The 14,847-nt window shown below is 33.6% G+C and overlaps 1 protein-coding gene across 2 annotated transcripts; it reads left to right on the top strand.

Annotated features, from left to right (window-relative positions):
* The first annotated feature begins 240 nt into the window (after nucleotides 1-240).
* Nucleotides 241-13,461, top strand: LOC124848777 (Phosphoribulokinase / Uridine kinase family). Of its 2 annotated transcripts, none has more exons than XM_047326562.2 (12): nucleotides 241-491; nucleotides 1,374-1,727; nucleotides 2,035-2,149; nucleotides 2,709-2,904; nucleotides 2,990-3,103; nucleotides 3,187-3,360; nucleotides 5,886-6,080; nucleotides 7,317-7,439; nucleotides 7,509-7,630; nucleotides 8,030-8,153; nucleotides 8,289-8,561; nucleotides 12,962-13,461. In XM_047326562.2, exons 1-12 carry the CDS (start codon nucleotides 428-430, stop codon nucleotides 13,178-13,180), a joined length of 2,073 nt encoding a protein of 690 aa, XP_047182518.1. In that variant the 5' UTR covers nucleotides 241-427; the 3' UTR covers nucleotides 13,181-13,461. The 2 variants fall into 2 exon arrangements, with proteins under 2 accessions (XP_047182518.1, XP_047182519.1); XM_047326563.2 differs by lacking the exon at nucleotides 241-491 and adding an exon at nucleotides 1,834-1,934 and having other exon boundaries at nucleotides 1,587-1,727.
* The last annotated feature ends 1,386 nt before the right edge of the window (nucleotides 13,462-14,847 follow it).

Genomic DNA, 14,847 nt, shown 5'->3' with positions numbered 1-14,847 from the left:
AAAAATAGTTATTAAAATAATAAAATAGTAAACAATAATTTTAAAAATGAATAAATATTTGAATTTAGAAAATTTATTACTAAATAATAAAATTTAAAATATATTTTTATGGTACATAATGATTTAAATTTTAGAAAATTATTAAAAAGCTAAAACTGAAAAAATAAAAACAGAATCAAAACCGTGTATCTGTTTATATGTAGTTATAGAATATTATTATGTTCTCTCTTTAGACCGTTGGGGGATCCTCTAGAAATTAACCCTTCATCACAAAATATCCTGGAATGGAGAAAATTGCCATTCCTTTCATTTCGGGGAGAAGGGTAACATCAAGAAAGAAATAATATTAATATTAGAACTAATATTAATATTGATATATGGGCATATATCAGAACCGACCTTGAAATGATGGGTTCTCTTCTGGGTTATGGTTGCGGTTGTTTGTGTTGTTGCTGAACTCACTGTAACTGCTCGTTCAGGGAGGAGGCTCGGTGAGTCCTCTGATAATCACAAGGGTGTACATTGGATCAATTTTGATGTGCATTCTCTTATGGGTATTATTGTTTTTGTACCAAAGCTTGGGAATTTTCTTTTTGATTTTGGATCCAAAGTGCTTTCAAGAACTGAGTTTTTCCAGGCCCTTTTTTGGTTTTGCTATGTTTCCAAACAGCTTCTGTTGGTTTCTGTTTCCTGGTTGGGTTATTTCTTTTCTTCTTAATATTTGTCACTCTAATAATTTGTTATATGGTTGATCCTTTCCGCTCTTAAAAAGTTGTTAGTTCAGGGTTTTGTGTTTTATTTTTTGTTTTTGATGTGCAATTTTAAATTTTTGGGTTGGATATAGAGACGGCGTCGCGTGTGATGTTGGAATTGTGATAATCTGATGGTAATACCAGAAAGCTATCTGCTCGCAGTCAGAAAAAAACCGTGTATCTGTCGTCTTAGTCCTGTTGTATCAGTGTTTCTAAGCTAGATTTTGAATTTTACTCTTTGGGCCTGTAGGATATTCCAACTTGTATTCTCGCTGAATTTTGCATCTTTAAAGTGAGATTTGCACTTTAGAGAGACAGAGCTTTTGGACTTGTTCATTTCCAATAAAGAATTTAAATAACTGTATGGATTGTTACATATGTGCATTAGGATTAGCTAAATGTAAACTACAGTTGGGTGCAAGATTACATGTCCACGGATAAAATGATAGTATGAATGCCAAGGCTTCTTTCTGGATTTATGTTAGAAAAATTAAAAGTGTAGTAAGCAAGCCATAATCCATCATTGTATGTGTGTGATATGATGCAAGGATATATGAGTTTAACATGAATGTTACATATTTTTTTAAGCATTATTTAACACTGATTTTTTTCGTCTTAGAGAAACTGGGAATTGTTCAATGGGAAAAGAGATTTCTGATTCTGATTCCCATCACAAACGTCTTGGTCTTTTAAAAGATCAAGTTCACTTGGTTAAAAGGAAAGACTGTGATCGCCATGAAATTGCTCCAATCCAAGACCAACTATCCTTTGAGAAGGGTTTTTTCATTGTAATTCGTGCATGCCAATTGTTAGCACAAAAGAATGATGGAATAGTATTGGTAGGGGTGGCAGGTCCTTCCGGAGCAGGCAAGACTGTATTTACTGAAAAGATACTGAACTTCATGCCCAGCATTGCTGTCATTTCAATGGATAATTACAATGATTCCAGTCGAATTGTTGACGGCAACTTCGATGGTAAATCATGATCTGACGTTATGCAATGCTTTTATTATTCTTACCATGCTGCATTTTTGGAATACTGGCTGTATAGCATAATGAAACACAACTTTCGTGATTGTAGGAATGACAGCTCATTTGGGAATAAAATATTTTTGTTGAGTGATGAGGTAGTATGTATGTCTATTAGTGTGCATCTGATACATAGATCCACAAAAATAAAATGTATGTGGTATCATAGTCATGCTTTGATTATTGTGACATTTAAAACACTGGCTAAAAGTTTGACACCAATCTTGTTGAACTCTGTTATTCCTTTGTCCAGATCCACGCTTAACAGACTACGACACGTTACTTCAGAATTTACGTGATTTAAAGGAAGGAAAGCCTGTTCAAGTTCCCATATATGATTTCAAGTCCAGTTCACGAACAGGATACAGGTTGAATTTTGGACCATGTTGATTAACTGTACAATATGGCATATTTTTACTTGTTGAAAAATTACTCTCTTGAGACATTGATTAGAGAACACTGTTTTTAGGAAAATAAAGATGAAAAATAGAAAATTTGTATATTTGGGTAATAATTTTCAAGCAATGACTATGTATATGAGAATATTTTGTATCAGCTTCTGTATTAACATTCAGTTGTTTAATGTGTATTTCCTCTATGGTACTCTCAGTTAGGGAGTTGGATTAGTTCTAACTCTACAACTGCTAATATGCTTAGTTGATGGAATGATGGAAAAATCTCTCAAATTTGATTCATATAAAATTTTGCAAAACTGTAGAACACCCCTATAAGGTTCAGGGATGTAGTTTCCTGCAGTTGTATCTTATTGGCATTTAATTTCAGTTTGATATTCTGTGATCTGCAGTAATTACAATGCATATCTGAAATTTATACTTAATGTAATTCAAAGATGGTTTCAATTGGTTTGGAGTACTCCAATTTTATGTTTGCCTTCATTTTCATATTAAATGTGTACCCTGGTTACAGGACAGTAGAAGCTCCAACTTCTCATATCGTGTTTATAGAGGGCATCTATGCCTTGAGTGAAAAGTTACGACCTCTACTGGACCTTCGAGTCTCTGTTACAGGAGGAGTTCACCTTGACCTTGTAAAACGAGTTATACGTGATATTCAACGTGCTGGTCAAGAACCTGAAGAAATTATTCATCAAATATCTGAGACGGTTCATACTTTTAATCTCTTTCTTCTTTTTATACAGATTTAGAAAGTAACATTTTCTAGAAGTGCCGATGTTTAAAAATTTTCAGGTGTATCCAATGTACAAGGCCTTTATTGAGCCAGATCTCCAAACAGCACATATAAAAATCATCAACAAATTCAATCCATTTACTGGATTCCAGAGCCCAACTTACATATTAAAGGTTAGTGCCATAATAAGTCATTTTTTTAATTCCACTTGATGAGATTATGCCTAAATAGAAACTCCATTGTATAATTATTCTAGTCAGCAAAGAATCTCGCAGTGGATCAAATTAAAGCTGTTCTCTCTGAGGATTTTAAGGAAACAACAGAGCAAACTTATGACATATATCTTCTACCACCTGGTGAAGATCCAGAGACTTGCCAATCATATTTGCGAATGCGAAATAAGGATGGGAAATACAGCCTCATGTTTGAGGTTTGGTTCCTTACTATATTTCATATTCTGTACTGTAATAGTATATTATGTATCACATGATGCCTAGATGTGAGCTTGCGCTATAAATTCAAAGATTTTTCACAGGTACGAATAGGGTGTTGTTTGGAAATTCAATTAAAAATTAAATTTCTCCCGATGTTCCATGAATTGAAAAGTTACTAGATTCCTCTACCTGTGGTTATTTTTTTTTACTTTAAAATACTAACTCATAACTCAAGTTTTCCATCTCTATAAAGTATCAATTTACATTATTGATAGTTTTTGGTAGGATAGTAAATGTATTACTAGAAGTTATTAGAAGTTGTTAGAAGATTTTAGACATCTCTTTGTAATTATTACTTTAGGGTTAAAGTTCTCTAAATATAGAGTCTAGTATTGTTTCAAATTAATCAATTGAATAACAATCTTCAATCCTTTTAAGTTGGTATCAAAGCTCTTCATCTTGGGATTTCTGCTTCCGCGTTTCTTCTTTGCCGTCTTAGTTATGATTCTTATTAGGTCACTTGAAGTGCAACCACTTCCTTTTATTATTTGGGTTGCCTGAAGTGCCCCAATCTGTGGTTCTGTCATTGCTACTATCCCCATTCATTATTGCCAGAGTCACACTTTTGTAGGATCGTTGTCAAAGCTATCATTGGAGCTTTTGTCGGAGCTTTCACTGCTATGCCACTGCTACCGTCGTCGTTGCTACGTCACCACTATCGTCACTGTTGCTACCCATCATTGCTAGGGATGACAAAATTATCTATATCCGTGGATATTCACGTGTAAAATCCGCCACAGGTAGTAAGTGGATACATTAAACTGGTATTCGAGGGTAGTGGTAAAGGATAAATTAGTACTCGCTCATTAACATATCGGGGACGGGTGTCATACTATTCGTATTTGTGGGGGTCGACCCGTTGCTAAAAGTTAAAATTACAAATTTTACGAGAGTTTTTATTAGGTTTACATTAGGTTGTTTCTCCTCTATCATCAATTAGGTTTTCCACCTTACTCACTCCCATTGCAAATTTCTCCCTAAATTTTGGCTCACCATCCAAATTTCCTCCCACACCACACTCTTACCACAAGGTGTTTTTGATTTGTGTTGAATATAGTGAAAAGCTATATATGAGATTAATCTCTCTTGTGTTAAGTATACACAGTCCTCTATTTATAATAGAAGAAATATGGGCTAAGCCCAAAATACAAATAAGAAATAATAAAAGGGATTTATCTCCCTTGTGTTGAGTCAAGAACCCAAGGTCCAAGAGAAGAAGGTTGAGTTAGGCCAACAAAAGATATACCTCTACATGCAACAGAAGATGTGGAACTAGAGTTTTGACAATCCTCATACCATTTGAGAAATTCATTGAAAGGAGTAGATTGACTTGCGTTATAAAAAGAGGTAGCAGAAGAAGCCATGGATAGAGAAAAACCCTAAAAATCCAGTTTAGATTATATGATTCTATCCTGGAAAGAGTACAATCGTTTCTGAATTTGATTCCTTTGTAGCATAAACAAAGATAATCGAAGAAGAACGCAAAAAGAAAGACAGGAATGGAGCACCACAATCTAGCAGATTGAGAAGTTAATGAAGATTCGCCACAAAGATTTCAATTTTTGATAAGATGGTGTGTTCTATGACAAGAACCAAGAGAATTCTTTTTATATGACTTCAAAATTCAAAATATTGAGTGATAGTGGTGGCGGTTGCAGAGAGAGGAGTGACGAAAATGCGAAAAAAGCTTTAGGCTCTAAATACCATGTTGAATATAATAAAACTAAATATATGATTAAACTGATATACAAAGGAATAAGGAAAAAATAACATAATTAACATAGGGACTATGTTTCCCTAACTAACATGAAACACAATATATCTAGCAATGACACCAATGACTTTTGGATGCTAGGATAAATTTGCTTCTTCATGTTTTAGGTGTTGGAACTAATAGCATAAGGAACTATATGAACCCAAACATTTTTTAAGTTTGAAGTCAGCTCTTTCTGAAATATCTCATTTTTATTTTTTATAGCATATGATGCTAATACTTTTTTAAAAAATGTTGAAACTAGAACGTCTAAGATTGCTGGAGTGGAGGATGAGCTGTATATTTGATCTCTAGAAGAAGCCAAAAAAGTATATTTTATAGAAAATGAGTGCACATATGCTTCAAATTATGCTTTGAAATTTACCCATTACACTTGGGAATGAAGCACTAGATTATTGTGTACAAAATTGATTGCCATTATATAATTTATTCTCTCTCCTAAACTGCTAGGTTTGTTGTTAACATTGTCTCCAACTTTGTAGCCGAAATACTTTATTATTTAGAATTTTAAAGGTTCATAGTTTGTTGGTTTGTGACTTCTTTTGATTCTTTTGGACCACAACAACACATTTTTGTTGCCTTGGTATGCTATTAAGATCTCATATATTTGGTGTTTTTACAACTCCTTGATTTATGGAGAATGAACTTTCAACCGTGTTAATTAATTGATGTCTTATTAATGTTCAGGAATGGGTGACTGATAATCCATTTGTCATATCACCAAGAATTACTTTTGAGGTTAGTGTGCGCCTTCTCGGTGGACTAATGGCCTTGGGGTACACAATAGCCACTATCCTTAAGAGAAACAGCCATGTTTTCTCTGATGATAGGGTTTGTGTGAAACTGGATTGGCTTGAGCAACTCAATAGACATTATGTTCAGGTAATATTAGACTATCATGCTACTATTACATGTTATGGTGGAATATATTTATTGAAATCCATCATAAATTTCAATTGTAGTCATTACTAACCTGATTATTAGAATAATCAATAATTTTTTATATTTTGTTTAAATTTTGTGCATATTTTTTATATTGCTATTTATATTATTGTTGTTGTTAGAGATATGATTTTATTATATTTATGAAAATAGTGAGAACTAGGTATAAAGTTAATTCCCCTTGTGTAGAGAATAAACATAGGGTAATATATTTACAATGAAGAATATATATTTATAATGAATAATAATGGAAACAATGAGCTAAACCCAAACACACATAATATTGTAACTAACATAAGATATTCTAACTCATAATATCTTAACAATATCCAACATTCCTCTTGAAGTTGATGCATATAAATCATATGTATCAAGCTTGATACAAATATAATCGATTTTAAATTCTTGTGAAAAGCAGTGAAAAAAATCTGCTAATTGATCACTTAAGTTAACAAAATCTGTCTTAATGTTTCTAGATACAATCTTTTCTCGAATAAAATAATAATCAATCTCAATGTGCTTGGTCCTTTCATGAAAGACAGTAATAGAGCTAATATGAAGAGCAACCTAATTATCACATATAATTGTCATTTGAGTGACATCTCCAAATTGTAACTCTTTAAGTAATTGTTAAAGCCAAACAAGTTCACAAGTAGATGAGGTCATAGCTCTATATTATGCTTAAGCACTAGATCTTGTCACAATACTTTGTTTCTTGCTCTTCCAAGAAATCAAGTTACCTCCTATGGAAGCATAGTATACAAAAGTAGATTTTCTATCAAAAGGAGATCCTGCCAATCAACAATTGAGTAACAATTGAGTAGTAGACAATTTTAGTATGGTTATTGTGACCATATAGCAAACCTTTTCCTGGAGGCCATTTAGTATGGTTAGTGTGACCATATAGCAAACTTTCTCTTCTTTATTATAATCCCATTATTAGATATTTTTTTTCTTTCTTATTGTTATATCTCCTCTTTATTATAAATAAAAATGCTCATGTGTGTATACAACACACAAATTCATTATATTCCTTTTCAGTTTCTCTCATCTCAACATGACACTAGAGTGGTACCATCCTCCATGACTTGTTGTCATTGATCCTTTCAACCGTTGTTTACTTACTATTTTTTCTTTTGCTGATTTATTTGCAATTTGGAACTAATTGATAAACAGGTACAAGGAAGAGATCGCTTGGTTTTACAATACATAGGACAGCAGCTAGGTCTAGATGGTTCCTACATTCCTCGTACCTACATTGAGCAAATTCAAATTGAAAAGCTTGTGGACGAGGTTATGGTATGAGAGCTTACCATATGCTAATGTTTTCTGTTTCAGCATTTCTGTCTAATTGTTCTACTTCTCCAGGCCCTACCAGAGGATTTGAAGACAAAACTCAGCCTAGATGAGGATTTGGTGTCAAGCCCCAAAGAAGCACTTTCTAGAGCCTCTGCTGACAGAGTTGCCATGAGAAATAAACATCTGAGGAGGTGAAAATTTTCCATCTAACTGCATTAGAAGAAACCACTAAAACCTTGTCTGGATGGTTTTGATTTTTTTTTTTGAAAACCTTTAATAGTGTTGATTAATCCTTAGCCAACCCTACCTGTTGAGACAAGGCCTAATTGAATCGAAGATTGTTGGTCACATATCATAATCACCCATTAATGAAATTGAAATAGGTTAAATTATCCAGTGCTATATTGAGAGAAAATCAATGTACTTATTTGACAACATGAATGCTGTTGAGGTATTATATTACTCAATTAGTTATGGGTCTGTTTTTCAGGAACATTATTTGACAATGTTTACTAAAGGAAACATTCTATACCTCTAGGAAAACTGCTTTACAATTACCTAATAATATGACTAATGATTATCTTCAACAGTGGAATATCACAGTCATATACCAATCAAAGAGACAAAAACCTTGCTAAGGTTACTGGATATGATTCCAACAATAGAAGGTTTGGTGAAAGAAATTCAGAGTCCAGCACAATGTCAGTGAATCAGGTACATTAAGTCTTGTAGCAGTTTCTTTTTTTTTTTTAATTTCATGTAAAGATAGAGTTCATTTAATCCCTTTGGTATTCGTCCATTTACCCATTAACTATCTAATTTTTGTTTTATTTACCTAATATATCTTAGGGAGCAATCAATCAACTTTCGGACCAAATTTCTGCCCTCAATGATAGAATGGATGAGTTTACAAATCGCATTGAAGAGCTGAATTCCAAATTAAACACCAAGAGAAATTCTCCAAGCCAACAGAATATGTCACTTCAAACTGAGACTTGCAATGGATCAGCTCCCACCTCATACTTCATCACTAGTTTGGGCAATGGTTCCCTAACTGGATCTAAAATGGCAAATTCCTCTTCATCATCACAGTTAAATAAGGATTCTCCTTTAATGGAAGAGGTATTATGAGTCTTATGTCACTTTCAGAGTATTTTATTGTTTTGACACTTTAAGTTGATTCTTAAGAGGTGCTTCTTTGGGAAGTAATGTCCGACGATGCTTTGGATATAACTTTTGAATAGAGGAGGGTGGCTCGGAGTGAGAGAAGAATAAGAGACATATTTTACTAACCCTCTAGATAAATTTTACTATGTTTTTTAAGTTTGATTTATATAAATGCTTTTAAGAATTAGACAAATATAATATGGGATTCACTAAACATATTCAATGGGAAACATAATGGTGGAGAGAGAGGACCTCTCTAAAGTCCCTCAAGTGTGTTGTTCTTCCTATTTCTACCATGTTTCTACCACATTGGTAGAAACAATGTTGAGTTTACCAAGAAGTTGACTTTGTGATTTTTTGTAACACTAATTGTGCCTATCAATTGGTATTCAGAGCCCAATCTTGATTCTGTGAGGAAAGAAAACAGGGTATGGGAGGTTCAAATGCCTGGAGGATATGATTAGGGGGCTCACTATTGTGGTGGAGAAACTATCGTAAGCAAGATTAACATATAAGGAAGTTTCTATCATAAATGAGAGTAACGGGGGACGAGAAAGGGATATAAAGGTTCAATGGCGTCTTCTTCAAAACGGAGGAAATTAGACATCCCTATTTTTGCAGGAGTGGATGCTTATGGCTTGACTAACCACTTGGAGCAGTACTTTCGTCTAAAAGATGTTGATGAGGAAGAAACATGCGAGCTATCATAATTGCTTTAGAAGGTAAAGCTTTGAATTGGTTTCAGTGGTGGGAATCTTGTAATCTCAATCCTACGTAGGATGCTTTCAAAACTTCAATAGTACACAGGTTTCAACCAACCATGTTAAACAATCCTTTCAAAATTTTGATCGGATTAAGGCAAACAGGTTTGATTGAGGAATACATTGAGCAATTTGAACAATATGTTGGGTTTTTAAAGGGCATTGAGAAAGATTACTTTATAGGGATCTTCTTGAAAGGCTTAAAAGAAGATATCAAGGCTGAGGTCAACACACCTCTCTGTCTCCATTCCATACTCCTTCAAAACACCACAACTTAGATTCCTTCCTTGGAAACACTATCTTGCACATAGATCATATGCAATAATCATCAAATCAACAAAGGATATTTGGACCACCATTCATGCTCAACATCCTATCACCAATACAGACAATACATATAAACATATCACATAATTCTAAATCACCCACCCGATCTGTAGAAGTTTCTGTCCTTAGTCATGGTAGTACTACCCATTCATCTCTCTCTCTCTCTCTGTGTACACATGTATCTCCATGTCTCTAGTAGATAGATATTAAGAAGTGGACTTTAAGCCTAACTCAACTTTACAAAACCAACTTATAAGGTAAGGTTTGCACCCACTTATATACTATACTCTAAATTGGCCTTATTTCTAGGTGATGTGGGACTTCCAACACACATCCCCTCACGTCGAGATATATACATCTCGTGCGTGGGACTAAACATTAATGGGTGGTTCAATAACAGGTGGAACAATATGCTCAACAAACATGAAATCTTGTTAAGATAGACTCTAACTCATGGCTCTAATACCATGTTAAGAAGTAGATTTTTAGCCTTACTCAATCCTACAAAACCGGCTTGTAAGGTGAGGTTTGCATCCATTTATATACTTTAAATTAGTCTCAGACAACTTGATTCACCCAACGTTTGACGACAAGCAAATTACTTATCAGACACTTGATTCACCCAACGTGAGTAATTGTCTAATGTATACTTTAAATAGCAAGTACCTCACCTGACTATCACTCATCTAGTGAGGATTCGGTTGATCACTCAAAAAAACTAGTAAGTTATTTAGTTTGGGATTATTTGCTACTCTAATATTTTAGCCAAATAATCTCAAACTCTCTCACTATACTACAATTTTAAACTTGTCTACACCTTTTCAGATGTTCTTAACTACATTATTTTACTCCACTGCGTTACTTAAGAACATCTCCCTCAACTATTTCCCTCAAAACCCATATTACTGTAGGTTTTGACTGAAACCACCCAAGCTCACCCTTGTCACTAAAGGTCAACAATAAACATTACACGTAGATATTCAAACATACAACAACACACATTATCACCACATCAAAAAGCAAATATAAACACAACATATTCACCCTATCAACAATGTTTCATAACATCACTGAATACAAACAATACATTAAATCAAAGACCGAGTTAGCTTCTCTTACCTGTCTAAACCCCTTTTTTCTGTGTACAAAAACCACTTCCTTTACTCTGCATGTGCACATATCATCGCCTATGTGTATTCACTACCGTGTCTACTTTTAATCAATTTTTCGCATGGTCCTTACACTACAAGTCATGAACTTCTTTCTATGAAGAAGCAATGACGGTGTCCAAGGAATAGACATGGACTAACTTTGTGCTAGAAAGACTAACTTTGTGCTAGCAACAACTAAGCATTATCTAGAACGATTCTCTAACCAACTAACCAATTAATATTTTAACTATCTTGCTAAACTATGAGAAATGGAGAGACATTGAGCCAACAAGGGTACTTTAATTATATTGATAAAATTCAATAAATAAATAAATAAAATAGAGATTTGATATCCTCTCATAATACATATATAATCTAGATTCTATTGATTATAAAAGGTTTTTGTCTTATTTCACACCCTCAAGTTGGCGTCTATAAGTCATTTTTGCTTAGCTCGCTTCAAATATGGTCAATCCTTTGTTATTTTAGTGACATGATGCATATGTTGACCAATTTTTTGTTAAAGTTGACAAATTTTGTTGTGATGTCTCTAGATCCCAAATTTTTCGTTAAAGTTGACAAATTTTTTGGCTCCCCCAATATCATCTAATAACTCTAATTGGAAGGGGAAATTATTGGGTATTGTATGTTTATTCATTCCTCTATAATCAACACAAAATCCCATCTCCTGTCTTTTTTCTTGACTAAAATAATAGAGCTAGCATAAGAACTTACGCTTGGGCAAATGATGCCTGCCCCCAACGTCTCAACCACCAACTTTTCAATCTCTGTTTTTTGGTAGTGGGGTTGTATGGCCATTCGGTATTTGAGAATCAACTTTTAGAACAATTGCATGACTGTGCCTCCTCGAAGGAGGAAGAATACCCGTAGCTCAAAAAACCCATGAATATTCATCAACTTTGCAACCACTCTACCACTTTGGTATCTTTCCAAAATATACCCTTCTCCTTCATCTTGCAAAAGCCCCCTTAAAATTGCTTCTGCCACGTCCTTCGTTGTTAGTCTTTATCTTATTATTTCCCTTGCTGGTACTGGATTGGGAAATAGAATTTTTCGCTGCTACTGATCTGGTTGAAGGAGAGAGTGCTATCCTATTTTTTGATCTTTTTAGTCTATTCAATAAAAAATCATTCTATTTTTTCTCGTTTCAGTTCTTGGTTCCTAACATATACACACTAGCACTTTGACAGTCCGAAATCCTGCTACTATTCACTAATTTTTCAATCACCCGCAATACGCCAAAACACACCTATATATACAAGCTTCCCAACAACATAACTACTACTAATAGATTCCTCAGCTATTTGCATTAAAACAATTAGCTGTATTTTCTCTCTCCTTTATTTCTTCTTTCATAGACCTTTGTCATAGGAGGTCGTATCCTAACATTGTCTAATTCCTACATTTATGCCGTTTATTTATAGTCAGACGAGGAATCAATGAAATCCATGGTAATAGCAGAATCTTTCCATGTTTACAAGCAATCGAAACAGGTCCAGCAATATATGTAATAAAAACTGCATGATGTATTTTAACAATGACGGAAGAAGCTTCTCTTTCATGTTGTTAACTTATTATTTTATCCTGATCTTATTCTGATGTTGGAAACTTATGATAGATTAAAGATGGGTGTGTCAAAAAGGAAATGTAATTTACTTTTATTTGGATCCGTTGAATGTTTCATGGTGGATGGTAATGAACTTCATGATTTACAAAATAACTGTTCTGCATGTTTCTTGCTATGGTGTAAATTTTGATGTACCTAGTGGCGGAAAATCTGTGTGTACATATATAATGGATCTTCAACACCGTGTACCCAATGTTCTTTTAATGGATTCAAGTTGCTAGTGGTGTCTAGCTTTAAAACATATGATTATCAAAATTTCCTATTTCTTGGCATAGAGTTCTTTTGTGTGAGTAAAAAGGCAGATGTGAAAAATACGGTAACAAGCATTAAATATTTCTGGTGTGCAAAAGTGAAACAACATTTAGAAATTATGTAAAAAAATTAAAAAATAAACTATCTGATTCACCAAGGTGTGTATGACTTATGTTGTATAGGCTCTTGTTAATATTCTTGACTACTTGTCATCAGATATCAAGCATTGCACGCAGTCAGCGTCAGATCATGCATCAATTGGACAATCTCAATAATCTTCTCAGGGGTAGCTCAGGGGAGAAGTCTCAACAAACAAGAACTAACCGGAGAAACATGGATACGACAGCAGATTCCATGGGAACCTCTGTTATGGCAGTGGTGGCAGTTGGTTGTTTGGGGATCTTCTTGATGAAGGGTTTGTTGAACCGTAATTGATTTATCTAGATATAGTCACTGATTTAGATTCAAGAAATTTTTCTTCACTATGACAACCCTTCTGATAAGAAAGGTGTTGAGGCAATTAACAGTTGAAGAATTCAGGAGGCAGTCTTTTAAGATTATTTGAGGGTCGGAGAGAGAATGATGCATGCCCACTTGAAATTTTGTGACTTCGTGGGCTTACTTTTTCATTACATTTTTATGCCATTTTAAACACAACAAAGGATATCTATGTTTTGGAATTTTCAGGTGGTATACCATGTATATTTCTTTCCTCATTTCAAAATTTAAATAAGTTGGTAATAGTGAGGAGGTCAATTTACGGAGATGTTTTTATTACAATTGTAACAAAAGCAAAGCATGCTGTTAGCAATTGAATGCCGCGGTGCTAGTTATCCTGTTAATTTCTAGGGTTTATTAATTTCCTTTCGCCACTGTGTCTTTACATAGTGTATTATATATTTATATATTCATATACACGTGTGTATGTGCGAGTGTGTGTTGGCAATGTTGATTCCATTACAATTAGGTTCGTTTTATTTATGTCAATTAATGTTACCGCAAATATCAAGGATAAGTTGTGTCTTGGTGTCCGATTGGCTTACATGAAATATCTACAACTTAAATAAATTGAAATATGTAATATTTGAATTGTCTATAATTTTTTTTTCAATATCTATTCTTTTCACTTTTTAAATATTTTGTTTTAATTAAAGTATTTTACATTTTAATTGCTGGTTTGGATAAAGTAATTTAACTTTTCTTTTAAAAAATTATTTTAAAAATTTAGATCATATTCCAAGGGAGATCATTTAAAGATTAAATATGAAGAAAGTCGAGAGAAAGGAGAAGGTCACTTTCACTACAAAGCTTCCAAAATGAGAAAGAGAGGACGTACCAATGAAAGAGGGGCTCTGTCGCATAATGATCCAGATGTGTATCGAGAGTGGGAGGCTAAAGTTGAAATTTGTTCAATGTAAACCCACAAGGGATATCCCATGGTGGCATAAGGTTTGTATGAATAATTATTATAGGACACACGAATTATTGGATGTACATTAAAATTTCGATGCATGCTAGATTTGTTCCTTCTACCATTGGATGAATATCCTTTTGAAGTTCAAAATGCTTCAACAAGGAGGCATGTATGTCAACGAGTATTTAAAATCTTCGTTATTTATGTTTTAAAATATTTGTTAAGAGGACCTCTTAATTACTTGTAAATGTTTAAATATTTTGAAAAATAATGTTATTATGTTCGATGGAGTTAACAGAGTCTCTTTTGGGTGTTCTTGAGTTATCTTTAGTCTAATTAAGGTTCAAGTGGCAGATCACTTATCTTGGATGATTTAATACCCTAAGTGGTGTGACTACCTTTTTATCTCCTTCTCTTCTTACCTTTTCTGTTATCCTTTGTTTCAATTTTTTTGAACTTATGTTCTTTACTATATGATGTATTGCTTCCTTTTTGTGTTGATTGTTTCTTTGATTAACTCGAATCACGTCTCAATTTTCAATTTATGTTTTTTACTATATCTTATCTTGCTTCCTTTTTGTGTTGTTTTTTTTTTCATTAACTTGAATCCATCTTCTCTTTATCCTTGAGTCTTTTTTGTTAGAATCACATAATGAAATAATTATTTTTGACAAAATCAAGAGGGGTG

The sequence above is a fragment of the Vigna umbellata genome, chromosome 3, assembly GCF_029865625.1.
Source record: "Vigna umbellata cultivar VRB3 chromosome 3, Vumbellata_1.0, whole genome shotgun sequence".
NCBI classification, from domain to species: domain Eukaryota; kingdom Viridiplantae; phylum Streptophyta; class Magnoliopsida; order Fabales; family Fabaceae; genus Vigna; species Vigna umbellata.
This window is presented reverse-complemented; position numbering and strand designations above follow the sequence as displayed.